We start from the raw sequence: 19,319 nt of genomic DNA on the forward strand, positions 1-19,319 counted from the left end.
AGTGTTTTGACCTTTAGGGCCACTGCACTAAAGCCATTAAAAACATCGGGTACAGTTGCTTTTAGATAATTTTGTTTCGTGCCAATTGAGGGCAGTATTGCGCGTGTTAGCGTACAGCCTGCCGGAAATGTATTACACGAAGAAGAAGAGAGCCACATCGAAGAAGAAGCACATCGAACATTTTGGGTTCACAGTGGTTGCCAGCTTATGTAGAAGTGGTTTAATCACGGACATTGACGTGTATGTGTCCCACGGATAGAGGACAATGTCTAGCCGGGCGCTGCGAAGGCTCCGAGGCAAACAGCGGGGTCAGGAGGCCTTGGACCTCGGGGAACTAGCTTTGGATGGCAGCCCAGAGGAGCAGTCCGAGGAGGAACAGCCGCAAGAGGCTAATACTTCTCACCCGATTGACAACAAAGACCGAGGGCGAAAGGCAAAGAAGAGCAAGGCACAGAAAAACGTCAGCAACATTTATGAGCTGGTAAGAGGACGTTACAAACATACTCAAATATAATTTTCTTTGAACTATTATCAATGTGTCGATAGCCTCTGCTAACACAAGCTATCACTTGCTAACACAAGTTAGCCCTTCTATGTAAACATGTTAATTTATATCATGACAATGTTGTTAAGACGGGTGTTTTCCACCTTAGAAAGGTGGTATCGAACTTAACTGTCAACCACTAGTTTACTGTCGTTTTCTGTACTGGTACTTTTAAAATATACAGTACTCACTTTGCAGGTTGAGGTCTTTGAAGCTATGCTTTACTTACTTCGTTGATGGGTTGCTGACTTATCTAGTTATGGGATTTGTAAAATGTACTACTGCTGCTTTATCTGGAACCCTTAGTTACCACATTCACATTTTCTTAGATATGTGATCAAGACAATGAGACAGAGAAAATTGTACCCGACGAAGAAGTGGAGAAACCAGATGGAAACAAAACAAGTGGCATGGAAAAGAATGATAATGGAGACCCTGACGGTCCTGATGTAAAGCAACAGGAAACGTCTACTAAGGTAAAGAATAAATAAAGCCAGAAAGGTACTTTACCTTTGCTCTGACTCAAATATCATTGATCTCAATTTGCAAACTAGTAATTTCTCCTTTCTTTAATAGTCTACATCTGAAGACAGAGTTAAGAAGAAGAAGAAAAAGAAGAAGACAAAAGGAAGGTCAGAGAATGGCCAGGTGCGTTTATAAAGAAGAGGCTCTATATCTGCCATGAGAACATCTAAATCACTTTATATTTTTTAATGACTTCTCTGTGTTGTTTCACAAGGCTGTTCAGGATGATAACATAGATGTATTGCTGGAGAATCTGGACCAGCCCAGTAGTCTGAGTTTGCAAAATGAAGATTGTGGAGGCACTGAGAGAAGATCTGTTTTACACGTGGAGCACAGGTGAGGAGACTAATCTCTCATGTCCTCTCGTGTGCGTTTGTGTGTGTCAAAAATAGTTTTTTAACAATTTATAACCACCCACCTTTTACTTGGCTGGTGTGAGCAGTGCTGCTGATTCATTTACAAACACAATGTCCTCTCTTTGTCATGATTGTTTTTAAGTTAACATCACATATAATTAAACTCAATTACAAATGAATCTGCACTTTCAGTATTTAAATTTCTCTTGACAAGTACACAGCTGTTTTACTGTAATCTGAAAGTCTGTGATTCCTCAATGCCATCATGTGGTGGCGCTTGACACCACACTATGAAAGATTATAATGGTTGTAGTTAAATGCTTTTAAGGTTGTTAAATCACTGATTGGGTGTACAAAATATTCATTCAATGACAAGCTTTTCGTCTGATTTAAATCATCTTCATAAAAATATGAATCATTTGCATTTGTGTTTTTGAGACATTTCCAGAATATCAAAATCAAATGTAAATTAATAAATGTGAGAGAGAATAGGCTTTGGCTATATTTAATATTCTTGTTCTTTCTTTATCAATTATTATTTCACTCAATTCACCAGGAATCTCAACCCAGAGACGGAGCTAAAGAAATATTTTGGCGCTCGAGCTGTTGTTGGGGATCAGAGGTAAAGAAGAGGAAAGGGATTATTTTGTGGCATTGTTTGACATTTGTCATCTCAAAATACCTGTATGTACAGTATTTCATGCTCCTTTATTTGTTTGTTTTTTGACAGACCTCGACATAGAAACAGGCAGTTTCACCGTAGCACCTGGATGACCAGTCCCAAGGACAGCTGGCCTCGCTTCAGTCGGACAGGTACATTTGTTGTAATAATTGTAATAAATAAAAATCTTAATGAGATCGATTTGATCGAGCTTCAGATAAAGACAGCCCCATGACTAAAAACAACTTTGCAAATAAAAACAACTTAATAACCCATAGGACAATCGATAAATGTCAGAGCAGAGGAATATATATCTATACATGATTATGCATGTTTGAAGTTCCCCCACAACTGCCAAGGAATCCCATATTTTCTTTGAGGAACTGTATCAAGAACGTCATCGGCCTTAGTGCTGCAAAGATGTTGAACAATGACAAGATCAACACCTCAGTCGCTGTCTGTATGTAGATTAGGGGAAATCAAAGTTTATTTGAGCTTGTTTTGAATTGCCTCTTGGCAAAGGAGATTGTACTTGTTAAATATTTAATGCCCTGATTTTCCTAAGTAGTACAGTATCCAGTACATGCACTGACAAACATACACAATAAAAGTCACCATAAAACTAAGTTAATAAACAATTATTAAGTAATACATTTGATGTATTCACTGGTAAAAAACCTTTGTATGAATTGTAATGTATATACAGTATTTTTTTTCAGTATTTCCAATTATATTCTAGGTTTTACTTTTGGAAAATTGCAGTCTTGGAATATATCCAGTTGTAATTGGAAAATTGGTGTTTTTTCCAAAATATTTTTGTAATTTCAGTTTTACATATATGATCTACATGCATAATAAACTGTGCATGCTTTCTTATCCTTTATAACCAGACAAAATTGTGCTGTGGAAAAGGCCCACACAAGCCCAGATCTGCCAATACTGCAGGGTAGCACCTGGGGTGGTGAAACAGTATTGCGTAACAATACCGATTATTAATGGGTATTTTTGCACACTGACTGTACTGTGTGATGTGTTGGTTTTATGGTAGTCAGCAGAGTGCATATTGGCCAGTATCAAAAGTGCGTCAGCGTTGAACCTTGCATTCAGCAGTTACACTGTTCTTTGAAATTTCTCAATTGACCATTCTATAAAATATAGCCCTAAGACTCGATGAGTGTTCTTTGTCTTGTCGTCAGAACACAATTACTGTATTTTTTAGTTTAGAAGTACCTTAAGCAATACGTATTTTTTTACATTTAGACTTTATACTACTGTATGAATGACGCTTTTGTTAAACTAACGTCATCACCAAGACTGCGTTGTTGTGTTCTCACTGAAAGTCGTCATTGATGTATTGTGAAATAATAGTGGTTGATTATGCTGCAGTTGTTTTTTTTAGTAAGGTTGCTACCAAACTGACAAACCAAATACTCATAATTCTTCACAAGAATCAGAATCTTTATTGTCATTGTGACGAGACATTGCACAACAACATTAACTCAATGGGTGCCAGCCATTTTCAGTGCAGAGAGCCTCATACTGCCGAGCATTGTACAGCATTTTGACTGATTTTGAAGACCCACAGAACACCGAAACCACACGGCCCGTTGAAAAACATAGTTGACGTCATTGGCAGCCAATGACGTCAACTATGTTTTTCAACATTTTCTTACTTTTCTTTACAAAAAGTAAGAAAATGAAAGATAAATATGTTAAAAAGACTACAAAATTTCAAAAAAACTGAGAATACCAATCACACACAGGCATATTAGTATAATATTATATATTATATAAGCGTCCTCGACTATGAAAACAAGCCCGGGTTACGCCGGATGGAAGGATGAAAGAATCCCGAAGGCAGACACTCAAACAGTGCGTTTCCAGGGTGAGATGTGTCCCGAGATGTTCCTGAGGCAGGCAGGAACTGTGCAGTTCTTCAGTTGAGGGGAGAGGGGAACCGACTTTGTGCTGGGCAGCTTTCACAATTCCTTGAGGCTCTTTCCTCTGTGCTGCTGTGCAGCTGCAGAACCGTGCACAGACACAGTAGTTTAGTACACCAACAGTCTCTCAGGGATGTAGTTCCTCCAGCCAACTGCCTCACAGTTCACTGTGTCTGTTGCTGCGTTGAAGTGGAACTTGTGAAAAACGACATTTTTAAATGGGAAGTCAGGTACAGGACGTCCTGAGCGTGGAGCATTCAGAAAACGTTATTTTATATTGGTAGTGTTGCCTATTGGACCTAGTAAATCTAATGAATATTTTTAATGTTATTGCTAGTGCATATCCTGAGGATCTCTTTTGTCCTCTTGCATTACACCATGTACACTCTTCTGTACAGCCACGGAATAAGACATATTTTACCAATTACTTGAACCCATAATCTTAGGACACTGTGTTGCATAACGGAAATATTACAGTCGATCTAAACTGACGCTGATATTGTCTTTCTTTATGTATTCAACAGGAATCTCAATGACGTTACTGCAGTCAAAGGATGGCATTCATTACTTCACCTTTGAGCACAGTCGTGACTACCAACAAGTGCAGTTCAAGTTCCTGGATGCTGTCGAGTCCATGGATCCGAACAACATTGTTGTAAGAGAAATACAAACGGATAAATGGTTAATAACTTAATCCAAAAAAATCATACACTTCTTTTGTTAAAGTTGGAACCGACAACGAATCTCCATCCAGTCAATTTAACATGCTCAGTGGCAGCATTTTAAAAGTTAACTAGCACTACTTTTAGTTCAGTTAAAATGGTGCAGGTTATTCAGTACCCAGGCATTGTAGTCAAAAGTAACATTAAACTACTACTACTTTTTGAATTTTCACTAAAATCTTATACTCGTAAGTAAATCCTGTTTTGAAAGCCTTTTCCTGACGGCCCCTTTTTTCCTCCTCCAGGCCCTGCTACAGCTTAACCCTTACCACATTGACTCGTTGCTGCAGCTTTCAGATGTCTGTCGAATACAGGAGGATCAAGAGATGGCCAGGGACCTCATTGGTGAGGATCATTGACTCTTTTTCAAATATTATATTAATATGTAAAGAGAAAGGATGAGTAAGTCTCAGACAATTATTATAATTTGAGACCTAGAACTTAAGCTGGTTTTACACTGGAAGCATCTGCGTCACAGGATGTCTTCCTTTTCATTTAAGCACACATGGCGGTTGATAAGCACTCACATTGCCCTCGTAGTCTCAAGTGCATATCACAGGAGTAAGCGACATGGCTCTTTTTGGAAATAGACATCTGGTCTATTTTTACTGTGAGCTATGTGTCTCTCACAGCCAAACTATACATTGAAATGCATATGTCACAAACACAACACCTGTTGTGTTCCTGTTTTAAAGTAAATGCGCTCAAGCTTTTCAGCTCCCTGTATTGTTTTATTTAATTGTAAAATATATTCAAACTGACTGATGGGCAGCTGTAGTCCTGGCCTTAGTCAAGAGCACAGAAGCATTTTTCACTATTTAAAAGAAGGTTTTATGATTTTCTGTGTGTAGGGCGCACACACACGCACATACACTGTGAAACTGGTGTTACTGGTTGTTGCTGAATGCTGAGTTTTTCCAAGACTGAAGAAAGGGTTTAATCTGTACATCAAAATAAACTTATTATAGCTTTTTTGAAAAAAGTCTGTGGATAAATTACTATTTTGCTTTTTTGGGCTCCAGATTAGAGCATAGATATGAAATAACGGCAACTTTTTCCGATACGATTAAGCTTTTCCAAGTCTGTTTTTCATCATTTCTAAAGGATCAGTCATTCACTGTGCATTTATTCAGACAAACTCCTTCAGAAGGTAAATCACTTTGATCCAGGGCTCATCTAATTTGCATGACAGACTCAGTGGGCAGAAAACTGAACCCCAAATTGCTACTGGTGGCTGTGTCAGCAATGTTTAATGATAGAAAAATAGTACTGCATAAAATAGATGAATCGCGTTTGAGTTATAAAAAAGACTAGGAAAAGGATTTATAAAACCAGATTATTTTTCTTTGATTACATTCTGCAAGTTTTTATTTTTTTATTTTTTTTTATTTTAAATGTGGTCTTCTAAAAAGTCACATTGAGATTAACATCTCTCTCCCCAGTGAGATCTAGATTATAAACTGTAAATCGACAAGGCAGCCATTGTCACACAATACCTGGGTTATTACAGCAGCCACTGTCTGTAAGAGGGTAACGAAACGCAGTTTGTAAAAGGCTTATTGTTTTCTTTTTTCTGCTTGATTTTTTTAATTGAATGACATGCCTCACTTGCTCTTTAACGCAAGACAAATAAGAAAGACGGTGTTTTCCTGTTTTGTTAATTCATCTTTGTGAGATCATTCTATTTCAGGAACTTAAAGCCAACACTGTACAGACCTTTGGACACAGAAGTTTTGACAAAACCATCACTCTTTCTTTTTTAGAAAGGGGCTTGTACTGCTTTGAATGCGCTTGTCACCCATTATTTAGCTTGACGTCCGGTGCCAGCAGACTCGATTATCTGAGATCAGAAAACAGGTTGGTTGCTCCCTTTTTTTCTCCTTTTAACTTTGAGTTGACCCCTTGCATCTTTAAGGAATAAAGCCATCATTCAGAAATGTATTCATTCAATTACTTCATATTACAGGGCATTTTATCTTGCTCTGTATAAGCACATGATGTTCCTGGAGAAGCGTGGATGTCCACGGACGGCTTTGGAGTTCTGCAAGCTCATCCTTAGGTGAGATCCCGACCCTTTACCTTCGGTATCGATTATAACGCTGAATGCTCTTGGACGGGGAGGGTGACCCGTTTCACTGCTGCACCACACGTGCCCCTCGCTTAGCAGAACTGTGGTAGTAATTGCAGGAATGATCGATTTACTCCACCAACCTAGCAGCAAACACATCTGAGAGTACCAAGAATGTAGTCACATTTACAGACACACCCACTCGCACAATACAAGCACACACACACACACACACACACACACACACACACACACACACACACACACACACACACACACACACACACACACACTCTCAACTGTGTCTCTCAATACTGTTTGTGTGGGGTGAGGGTTTGGAAACTCTTTTCTTAATTGTGTCTGTAGTTTCCTTGTTTGAAGTTTAGTAGATATGATCACATGGTGTGTTTCACGAAACAAAAATAACTCTTTCATTCCGTGATTAAAGAACCATTGAGAGCAGTCATCAGATTTTGAGGAATATAAGAGTTAATTTATTGGGCCGGGGTTTTCCCGTGGGGTTCTGAATGACTTCAGCATTGTGATGAATTGACATTAGAAAGAAAAACTCATTAGTGTTCTGTCCTGAAATCATCCTTTTTTGAGAGTAAATCTACCGTGTGCCATACTAAATGTGCTGCATATCGTGATTGGATTTTAACTGTAGTTTTTAGTGCTTACCAGTCTTTTTATGTGCTGGGGTAAATATCACTTATCCAGTGGCCTCTAGCTAGCTGACTGAGTTACTGAGTGACATTTATTGTATTGGATGGGTTGTCTGTCTGTGTTTGTGAGCAGCATAACTTTAAAGAATAAAGGACCATGGTTCAAGGAAGGACCTCTTTTTAGATTTTGGTAGTAACTTAGGATGTCACTTTTTTCAACAAAAAACAAAACAAATTTATTATGACCTGTAACTCCCCCAACTCTGAGATTATTTGCCAGAAACATAACCTGTCAACTGAACTATATTGATTGTTTTTTTTAATTTACAATATTACCCCGCTCAGAGTGCACAGATGTTCCTGGCACACACAGATATTTATGAGCCAGTTTACAGAGAGTGTTAAATGAAGTGATTAGCGATTATTCAGTGCACAGCATGTCTTACCAACAAAGCAAGGGGGGTGACAGCCCTATTTAGTGGTGGTGACACAGATATAGATATATTGATACTGTGGTGGAGCGTCTTTGGCATAGGTTAGTGCACTCTCGGTGCTTTGTCTAGTTCAGTGATTCCCAAAATAAGGGCTGTGAAAGGTCATTAAATATCAATAAAATGTTATACATTTTTGGCTGCGTAATTGAGTTTTAAATTGCAGAATAAAACAAAGACATTGCGTTTAAATGATGTGTTATTTTCAAGTGATATTTTCTGCCCGTTAAATGCTTCTTCATGCTGATGTTGGGTTTAATATTTAAGTATTTGCACTCAATGTTAATATGTTAATTGTTATTTATGTATAATTTTTGCATGGAATTGCAAGAAACATTAGTTCTTTTTGCTATTTATGTTAGAAGTATGTTAAAAAAATTAAAATAAATGTTTTTGTTCAAATCTACCATTTCAGAATAAAGCCTTCCGTCTCATGCTGGTACAGATGCCACGAACATAAGGCTTGATTGGGTTGTTTATGTACCATCAGTCTGCCATAGTATGAGATTTGCAGCCTGTGCATATAACATATGGTCAACTTTTATCTGTGATTTTCATCAAACTCTGGCTTCCTGACTTCATGACAACGATGGTCTGGTCTTTTTGTAAAGCGGCAGTGTGAGAATAAAAGCTGACAGCTGTCTCTCTCCATCTAGTTGTGATTAAATCACTGCTCAAAATGTGATTGATAAAGGAATCTTTGAAAGAACAGCACGAAGAAGTGCTTCACCTTTTCTGGGTGATGTTATTTACCATGTTTGATTTGATGTTATAGAGAAAATAATCATATAAAAAACGATTCTCTTTTTTTTTTTTACACGAAATGTAGATGTATCGCTGTGTGTTCTCTGTATAAATACATTGTTCTGGTTTTGGAGGAAACCAGCAAAATTAACTTATTTTGCTGTCATTGTTAGTATAAGTTTGTGCACGGCACACTGGCAAATTGAAGTTGAAATATAGAATTAAAAGTAAATGTTGGAAAATACAACATTCAGACAATACATACATTTTTTTTTGCCTCTTATTCAGCTATTCATTGAAATAGTAAATGTCATTTTATATGCTGATGGATGATGAGTCAATGTGATGAAAAAGGATATAGGTTTATCCTTTACTATTATTTGTCACACGCTGTTCTTTATCACTAAAGGAAATATTATACTGTGTGTAGGTGTCATTTTCTGGAGAGTCTTGTTTGGATGATGCTCTGCTTGTATTAACCACTTCTTTGTGTTCTTTTATTTTAGTTTGGACCCCGACTCTGACCCGCTCTGCATGCTCCTGCTCATTGATTTCCTGATGCTGCGCTCCAGAGAGTACCAGCCTCTCCTCCAGCTGTATCAAGACTGGGGGGTAAGGAGTGCTTATATGTGCATATGTGTGTCTTAACTTGATTTTGAACTGACGATATAATTACCAATTTAAATATCTATTTATTATTTTCAGTGTAATGCTGAAATCAATTGTTTTTTTTTGCAATTATAGGAGCACAGAAACCTGTCCCAGCTCCCAAACTTTGCGTTCTCTGCCGCACTTTGCCATTTTCATCTCAGTCAGGAGGAAGATTTGGATCCTGAAGAAAGTGTCAAACAAAAATGCAAAGCTGACCAGATGCTGCAGGAAGCCCTCGTCATGTTTCCTGGAGGTTAGACCAGCAAATGATCGATTAAGTCATTAATACCCTCCAGTCATTTCAATTATTTTAATTATTGTCATTTAAATAATTCTACAAATGCAGGTCTTTCTTGCCATTTACATCCAGGAAGTTGTAAATTTGAATTTCCTCTCACCTATGTTTCTGTTAATGTGTTTTCCACAGTCTTGATGCCTCTACTGGATCTGTGCACCGTGCAACCTGATGCAGCAGTCACCTCACATGCTTTCTTTGGTCCAAAAAGTCGCATAGGGTAAAGTCCCCTCATTCTAAACGTTGCTATTAAAGTTATCATTGATAATCAATTATGTTGTTTTTTTTTGTTAGAGCTTTATCTTTTATTCTACATTTCAGCAATTTTTTTTGCTTTTCTTAACTCTTTATTGTCACACCATGTCTGTCTCTAGGCAACTGCCAGCTCTGGCTGAACTGACAGCTCTGTATGTGGGGAGGACTTACATCATGTGGAAGGAGGCAGCAGTGATGCTTTGGTTGGAAGAGTCGGTGAGGGAAGTGTTGCATCGAGTCGATGCCAAAGATCCTCTGGTGCTGGACTGTCAAAACAGGTAAGAAGTCAATGCTTATTATCTTGTTTCTCCTTTTTCTTTTTGTTCTCAGACATTAATCCTTGATGTTGTGTCTTTTTCTGTGTGAGTCTTTTAAACCGCTCACCTCATCAACCTCAAACTTGGCAGGAGTATTGCTTGGACCAGAGAAAGTTTTTACTGGGAGTTTGTTTCTTTTTGCATATATGGATGGCCAGGATAGGCCACCCATCTGTCAGATTCTTTTGAACACATCTCAAGAACACCTGTAGGGAATATTTTCAGATTTGGTCCATTTGTGACAATCTGGAGGACTCAACTTCCTCCAGATTGTCTTACATACTGTAAATAAAGGTACAGGCACAAGCAAGATGTAGGGGTTTTTTGTGGAAATAATTCATGTAATATAGTGTATAGTCATTTTAAATGTTTTTACTCAAAGCCTTGTCACCCACAATGATTTGTTATATTGCCAAAGCATATGACACCGCAGTAAATGTCTGTATATAAGTTCGATTACACAGCGTAATTCACAAAAAACATTTAGCTTGTTTTTTTACATTTTACTCCCAGCCTCCTTTGCTTCACTTAGTTGAACTCAGTGACACATGTTGCTCACTCATGGATTAAGTACGGTGACATTGTTAGAGCGTGCTGTGGTTGATTTATGACTTTATCATCAATCACTGGATGGATGGGTCAGATCATGTGTCATGTTAACAACCTCGATGTATCTGGAGTTGTCTTGGGTCTGGTATGGACCCTGAATGGACCCTGAATGGACCCTGGCAGTACTCTGGTCAAAGGTCAATGTTGCCATGACCAAAAACCTTCAGGGTCAAATGATATGCACAGAAAGATTATACTTTGGAAAATGGTTTAGGTGCTAATTATGTTACAAAGAGTGCGACGTTTCTTACCACTGTGTTCAGATTTTCAAAGTCTCAAATTTTGTTCTGTATTAGGAGAAGCCAGAGGTACCAGAGTGCACCAAGGAACATCCATCGCCACGTCCTGCTCTCTGAGATCAAGGAAGCCACCTCATGCCTGCCTTTAGTAAGAAACGCAACCAAATTACCAGTTTTTAGTCCAGCATGAAAATTCTTTCAGATGCCATTTTCGTATCTGTTCATAGTTCTCAACTGACATCAGACTGCTGCTGTTCTCTGTACCAGAAAGGTCACCACTTCTGGAAAAGCTTCCAGGCTAGCAATTAGACAAACCACTCTGTGGTACAGCCTTTCCTTTATACCAGCGTCCTGGTTTGAAACCACTTGCAGTCTCATTATTCTGCGAAAAAGTGAACAAGGATTAGCCAGATAGTCGCAATAATCACCAAGAGCTAGTGTAATGTATTTTTAAAAAGAATTACAAAAGTTAATCACAAAGAAACAAATTGTAAGCAGTGCCTTTTGGAGAGAAGAAGAATTCCCCAATCCGCTGTGCTTGTTCCACTGAGGTCCTGTGGAAAGAACTGGACTTGACAGGGAAGAAACACCAAAAGATATTTCAGAAAAATATGCTTCCTATTGCAGGTTTCCACAAACGTAACTTTAAACAGAAGAACTTGAAAATGGAAGAAGGGTCAGGGACTAACCGTTAACATTTTGTCAATTTTTAAAATGAAATGAAATCTTTAAGTTTAAGTAGATATTGCCGTTTTACTGACTTTTTGGCAAAGCTATTATTTTTTGCTATTATGTGCCCCTGCAAATATGACTCTGATCTTGCTTATTTGTTTGATATCATTAGGAGGTGACTACTCAGCCTGTGATGGGCTTTGACCCTCTGCCTCCACTGGACTCGGTGACATCTTATACCCGACCACAGAGGTAATGAACTCTCTTTACCACTGTGCACATGACATCCTGTCATAGTTGGTAAATGGTGCGCTTTTAAACCTAAGAACTGAACTTCTTTTAATTTGCTTTGTGTTTCCAAATAGGCAACATGTTGGTTCGTCCAGTGAGAGTACACTGTCGCTGTTTTTCCGCTCTCTGCTGCCAAATTTCAACCTTCAGGTGAGTTGTTCGATTGGATCAGGCCAGGTCAGCCTGGAAGAACAAACAAAATTCAGCTCAAGTCACTTCATAGTCAAGCATAGTCATGTGTGAGACCCAGAGACCCAGTGTTTTCTCATAAACGAGCATTTTGTGGCAAATGCAAGCAAAAACTGGAGCCAAACCCCCATTTATGATTTTTAAGTTTGACATCCACATGCTCATCACAGCTAAGAGTATCCCACAGAGGCCCTGTACGCAGAATTATTTAGGTCTGTATTAAATTACCAGTCTGTGCATGCAGGGCAGAATTAGGCCAATAACCACTGATAATTAACACTGAGAAAACAAATTACACTACAGTGCTACTGTTCAATCATAAATTAAAGTCCACAGCAAACTAATTTAAGGCATTACAAACCCAATAACTGATGCACCGAAAGAGTTCCCTAAGGCAACTGATCCTGTGACCCACTTTTCAAAAAACACTTGGTACAGTTTAACTTTCGACCAGCACTGATGTTAAACAGATCCCAGCACAGAGATAGCAATCCTGACGACTAACAGTGGAGAGAGAAACAGGGAGGGGGTCACTGCATGACAAAAAAATGCATCTATAATAATGACCATTGTCCAGTCACTGCAAACTGCTGAGCATTGAGCTATTTTAAAGTCACGCCCCGAGGTTGCATTCAGGCAGGGTCATACAAGAACATCAAAAATGACACAGAGCTTTTCTTCCTAAAAATCTGTCAAGCGTTATTAGATTGTGTATGCAAAGAATTACACTTGGAGAGAGGAACTTACAGCATCATTAGCCAAATGAAACATGACTGCATGCCATTTGCACTGCAGAGAAGCAATGTGTTATTTCAGCATTTATAAACATACAAATTTAACTGAGGAGATTGCAGAAAGCGTGTGCTGGCAGCAAAAACTACGGCCAGCACGCGCCTGTCTATACCCGCCTAATCCCAATTATTAGATTTATGAGTTAACTCATATATGGAAACTAGCTGGCCTAGGCAGAGATGTACACTCTCTGAGTGTTGCTTCTATTTTACAGTGTTCTGGTATCTTTCCCAGGATGTGTTGGTCACAGTTGTCAAATGTCACTCTTAGCTTTAACCCGGACAAATACAGAAATAAGTCCTTTTTCAGATGCAGTTGGAAAGTGATTTGTCATTTTCCTTTCAGTGCTGTGTCTTTGCTATGGTGCCCTGAAAATCATGAAACAACAAATCCTTTAAGTACAGTAGAAAGTCACAAAACCCAGGCCTAGTTGGAGTAATTTGAAGTTGTATACACCCGAGTACAACTGGAGCAAGTCCCTACTTTTCATTTGTTGTCTTGGTGTTGCCACGTTTTAATAACAGGAAAACATCCTGGGACATGAATGAAGAACCCATGCTGTGCATGTGGGGACATCATGTGATTTAATAGCTCTAAGGCCTTGGTTCAACTAATGCTCACTTGTCTCGAACACACTGTGTCAGTTCACCGAGTTAGTGAATAATTCACTATGAAATTACCTACTCCAAAAGGTGTCAACAAACATATTTTAATTTTCTCTTTGTGGTGCTGGGTTTTCTGTGGTAGAGTTTTATTGAGCTTGCTTTATCATTGAAGGAACACAGTATGAAGGTTTGAGTTTCCTGTTCTTAGATTACCGAAGTTAAAACACAGATACGCTCATTTAGCAGCAGGGCTGTTAAATCACTAAACTGTTGGATGGTTGAGAAAAACAACTCGGCATGCCTCCTTGGCTGATGAAATACTTCCTCTAAACACTCATGAACACCCTCCGGGGATAACGACTGAAAAATATATAAACAAAAATCTTATGACCGTGTCCTTTTTGCAATTAACTCTTAACCCATAAATTCACGACATCCATATAAGTCGTCGGTAGCCTGGGTTTGTCTTTTTTCTAATGGTGATGTTTTAACTCCACTGATTAATGAGGCTACATTCCCACAATTAATGTGGGACATATTATGTATGTTTTATTGATACACACTTTTTAGTCAATGTCTGGTGTTGATAAGCAAATTGTAAGTCAAAAAGAAGTTGAACTTGACACAGAATAGCCACTTTGTCACTTATGCAATAACAAATAAACAATTACAACACTTAAGCTGTATAATAGGGAACATAATGTTACCACACACACACACACAATTTCTATATGTGCAGGATTGTTTTGTAGCACACCTTCATAAGGAGTATGTTTGATTATCCTTTCAGAAATGATTTAGTATGTGTATATATAGAGTATTATGTAGCACTTTACTTTGACCCGTGTCCTGTTTTCTGTTTTGCTTCTGGGCAGAAAATACTTCATTTACCATGGAGGCAATTTACTTGAACATGAGATAATGCGATGTGTAAACTTTATTCATATCACAACAAGGCAGACAGTACAAAGATGCAACTGCAACATGCACCCTTAACTCACTTGAGGCATACAGTATAAAGCAGATTACAGATACAAAAGTACATCACAGCTGTAGGCTAGTCATAAAGCAAATTAAGTACAGTCAGTACAACTCGGGATGGCTCCATATCACTTTTATTGTGTCTGATTTAAAAGCAGTATTACAACATTGAGTAACTTCTTCTTCCTAGGGGTCGCTCTTGTGTCCTCGTGTCCTCCTTCACAACATCATGACCCTTCTCTGTGGTTATTGATGCTAATAATGCATTAATAATATAATCTTCTATCTCTTTTAATCAGCTTTGCTGTTAATAAGTCGTTTTTGCTGATGCATTTCCTCGTTACCTATAATTAGCCATGTCAAAAACTATATAATCGTCTTTGTCACATGATGGCAGTGGTGAGAGTCTCTCTCTGCGGCGTGTTGTCTATGTTCAGTGAAGCATTTATGCCATTTATAGGTTTTTCTAGATTGTTTCATATTTTCCGATTTTCTTTTTCTGATATCCTTTCCAGTGATTTTGGCCAATATTGGATCAATACCAACGCTGAGTATAGTGTTTGCTCAGCCCTCGCGATGTTCTAGAGTCAAAATCAGTGAGTGCAGAGCTGAGTGGCTTTTAACAAACTTTTAAAGTTGTTTTTTAATGTGCTAAAGTAGCTCCTGCAGAAAAAAAAAGCTGACTTCCCAAATGCTGTGCGGCAAAATGGTATATTTAATGGAATGAACAAACCATATACGTGGGGAGTGGCCAGATTATTAAAGACCGCATATTACAAAATACAATCATTTTAATGCTGAGTATAATTGATCAGCATGGTGTTGCATAAGTTGATCTGCCCCACTTTTAGAGGCAGTCTTGAGCCACATTGACCTGAGCAACAAATGAATGTTTGAATATTTGCTCTTTGTCACTTTATTTGCTTACCTCTCAGAATAGACTGCATTTTGGCTGAGATTTCCCTGACAGATATGCAGAAAGACCATATGGCAGCAAATGCAGTGAGACGTGGAATTATTGTATTTTAAGACGGGTTTAATTGAACTTGATGTGTTCTAACGGCATAGTTATTCCTGCATTAGTCTCTACCTGTGCATTTTGCAATCTCACGCCCCCTTTACTCATTTCACTGGAAGTAAATATTTCAACATAATCATCCCACAGACCTTTTTTCGTAGCCCTTTACATCACAGCCGTATTGCTGACATGTGATAAATATGTGATTAGACATATAGCATTATGTGAAACGGCATTTCATTCGATAGGGAAAATAGGAATTATCTGTGATGAAATGTGTGTGTAGCCCTTTCAACAGAGTCTGCGGAGGTCTCCCACACACAACCTAAAGAAAACAGAGTGGTAAATGGGGAGTGTGGAGTGTGGATCGCGATCGCAGGGCCTCTTACAATATGATACCTGATGCATTGCTTTATACTGTGAGACAATCGCATACATGATCCATCATGATACCAGTCTAACTGATGAATACAAAATGCCCCTAAAAGTACAAAAAGGTTAAAAGTTTAATACAATATTGAACAATGTTAGGGCCACACGGTTGGTGTAGTGGTTAGCACTCTTGCCTTCGAGACCCAGTCAGCACAATTGCCTTTCTGCACAGAGTTTGTATGTTCTCTCCCCGTGTGTGCGGGTTTTCTCTAGGGCTGAACAATTTATCGAAAATTATGCCTATTAATTAAAAGGTAACTCAACATACACTACCGTTCCAAGGTTTGGGGTCACCTATACAATTTTTTTTTTTGTGTTTTCCGTTAAAGGTCACACTTTTATTCATCAAAAGATTTGCAAAGTGAATAGAAAATATAGTCAAGACATTCAAGATTAGAAATACCTTTGCTTGAAACTTTGCTTTTGTCAAAGAACCAGCAAAACTGTTTTCAGCTGTGCTAACATCATTGCACAAGGGTTTTCAAGGGTTTTGTAATCATCCAATAGCCTTCTAACACGATGAGCAAACACAATGTACCATTAGAACACTGGAGAGATGTTTGCTGGAAATGGGCCTCTATACACCTATGTACATATTCCATTAAAAGACATTTGCAGCTAGAATAGTCGTTTACCACGTTAACAATGTAAAGAGTGTATTTCTGATTCATTTAATGTTATATTCATTGAAAAAAAAGTGCTTTTCCTTAAAAAATAAAGACATTTCTAAGTGACCCCAAACTTTTGAACGGTGTGTATATCGAGCATCTTGTGGATCAGCCACACTGCACCTCTCCTATCGCCTTCTCCTCTTAGGGCTCGCCACGGCAGATCATTTGCCTCCATCTCACCATATCCATCATGTCCTCCTCTGTTAAACCAACTGACCTTACGTCCTCCTTCACAGCCTCTGTGAACCTTCTCAGCCACACTTTTTAATGTTCTTTGTTAACAGTTGGGTCCAAGGCATGTTTCCATCAGGGCACTTCCATCTGTCTGGAACATGTTATCCACTTGGAGACATCCAGTATGGGTCATTTTCTTTGACTTTTTAAGTGATACGTCTGAAAACATGTTATGTAACACAAGCCTAGATAACGTGTAATGGTGAGTTACTATCCAAGTTTGATTGTGTACTAATTCAATTATATCAGCAAGTAAGTTAATAAGTTACCAAATAAGTAAAAAAAAATAAACCCTTTCATTCATAAATCACCATGAGTGAAACAACTGTGGAAACTGTTAGTAAAATTCACCGGGCAAATTATAAAATGAGAGAAAATGATTAGATAGAGAAATGGCAACATTAAGAAAGGCTTGTGGTCAAAAAGGTTACAACGATACTAAGAAATCAAATCCTCAAGCATCATTTTGAGAATTAAAGATTACTTTTTTACTACAGAGTAGAAGAGAAACATTCAATGCAATGATGTGTTATGTCTCAAAGTGAGTTTTTTTGAGCAAATTTGAAGACTTGAGACATGCTTGACTTGACTTAAATATTGAAAAATAGTTCAAGGTATATACTTTTAATGTGGTTTAATGTAGGCCCAATGTCAATTAAATTAAATAGTTTTATTTAATTTAATTGTGTCTTTCTTTTTTTTCAGTTATATGAAGCAGACCATAAAGCAGTACTTGCATTGTATGAGTAATACAGTGTTTCTGTTACAGACAAAACTCTGTAACTCAGTCTTTTTTTTTTTAAGCCTATTTAAATGTTGAATATCTAGGGAATCGTCTTAATTTTTTATACTCGTACGACTTGACTTATAACTGGTTTGATTTTAAGTACTAAAGGACTTGACTTACTCGATTCTTGCAAGAATTACTTCGGACTTGCTGGAGACTTGAAGGTTAAGACTTGCTTGTGACTTGCATAAGTACCAAAAATACTGTGATTATTGTTTTACCATGCAGGTAAGAATGAATCCTCATGCTAAAGATAAAGGGTGAAGAAATAAAGGATCTGTATATTAACACGGTATTCTGTCTCTTCTCGTCAAAGGGTGGACTGAGGCAGGAGGACAACATGGAGGTGGCTCGAGCTGGTCAGGAGCTAAACCAGGAGGTGAATCGTCTCATGGTGGCCATGAGGGACATGTTGGCGAACATCAGGTTTCAGGAGCCGCCAAGAGAGGACAACAACCTCAGAGATGAGGAGGAGTGGGACTGAGAGGAGGGAGAGAGACTGGGAATTAAAGAAAAAAAAAAAAAAAAAAAAATGGTGCGGAGGATGCTGACAACCAAGAAAAACTTTTAAAACAAATAATTATTTGACATCATGTGAGAATAGTAAAACTTAATTGTATATTTTAATTGTCAAATTGTTATAATACAAAAATGGAACAAATGGTCGTGGGTATTTTTTCTGTTTCAGTGGCATTAATTAAAAAAAGAAAACTCCTCACGGGGGTGATCTGATTGTGGTCAGTGGCTGAGTCAGGAAATGGGTTGGTTGATTTAAACTCCTCTCCGTGCTCCGTTAATATCTCCACTTTTAATGAATTGGCACCAGCACTTGAAGGCTTTTGGATAGTTTATCACGTTCGGTAACAGTGAACTGCTGTATGAAAGAGTCAAGTTGAAACTATTGAGTTTTACGTGTTGTTAATTTTGCTTGAGACTTAATTTTCCCACCATGAAATGATATTTCCCACCATTTCTGACATTACAGATCTCCAATCCATTTCCCACATACTGTCCATACCTGGATTAAGTGCAGCTGAAGCAGCAACAAAAGATTGGGCTATATGTGAACGACTACATGGTCAGATGTGGACATTTAATTCGTGGACATCTGCAGATTCAGAAAGTATGAATTAGCCTTTAAAATGCATTACTGTTGAATTGTTTCTGCTTATAGAAGTTCATTTCAACTAACTGTGAGGTGAAAATTCAATCAACCAATTATTATTTATACAGTAGTTTACAACCCCTGCTGGAACAGAAATTCAAATACAATAAAATAAGAAGCAGTAAAACTCGAAAATGAAGGAAAGTGTCACCGTGCTACTGAATATTAGAAGTATTTCTAAATCAATATGTTTTAAATTAACTTTTTTTTAAACTCCCAGGTCAGTAACTGAACGCAGATCAGTGGGTAACCTGTTCCAGAACTGACTGACAGACAAACATACCGAATGAATCATCAGTCTAGACCAGCGCCTGTGTCCCCATGAGCTAAAAACACTTAATTTTGTATATGGACGTCTGTGCAGGACAGTCAGTGGTTTGAAGTTTCCAGTCAGAAAAGA

At 38.1% G+C, this 19,319-nt stretch overlaps 1 protein-coding gene across 1 annotated transcript; it reads left to right on the forward strand.

Annotated features, from left to right (window-relative positions):
• The first annotated feature begins 180 nt into the window (after nt 1-180).
• Nucleotides 181-18,401, forward strand: tcf25 (TCF25 ribosome quality control complex subunit). The gene is made up of 18 exons (XM_083900828.1): nt 181-481; nt 874-1,020; nt 1,121-1,192; nt 1,284-1,405; nt 1,982-2,047; nt 2,156-2,238; nt 4,551-4,681; nt 4,994-5,093; nt 6,512-6,605; nt 6,715-6,807; nt 9,223-9,328; nt 9,461-9,620; nt 9,795-9,882; nt 10,037-10,195; nt 11,140-11,230; nt 11,927-12,006; nt 12,120-12,195; nt 18,071-18,401. The coding sequence occupies exons 1-18, from the start codon at nt 266-268 to the stop codon at nt 18,236-18,238; spliced, it is 2,052 nt and encodes a 683-aa protein (XP_083756954.1). The 5' UTR covers nt 181-265; the 3' UTR covers nt 18,239-18,401.
• The last annotated feature ends 918 nt before the right edge of the window (nt 18,402-19,319 follow it).

The sequence above is a fragment of the Microchirus variegatus genome, assembly GCF_963457635.1.
Source record: "Microchirus variegatus genome assembly, chromosome: 14".
Classification (NCBI taxonomy): Eukaryota; Metazoa; Chordata; class Actinopteri; order Pleuronectiformes; family Soleidae; genus Microchirus; species Microchirus variegatus.

What these genes read in the sequence shown, in the direction of transcription:
- tcf25 (XM_083900828.1), top strand. Translation starts at nt 266, where the DNA reads ATGTCTAGCCGGGCGCTGCGAAGGCTCCGAGGCAAACAGCGGGGTCAG. An exon ending in AACAGGAAACGTCTACTAAG is followed by an intron (nt 1,021 to 1,120) that starts GTAAAGAATAAA and finishes TTTCTTTAATAG; the next exon opens with TCTACATCTGAAGACAGAGT. An exon ending in TATCTGAGATCAGAAAACAG is followed by an intron (nt 6,606 to 6,714) that starts GTTGGTTGCTCC and finishes TTCATATTACAG; the next exon opens with GGCATTTTATCTTGCTCTGT.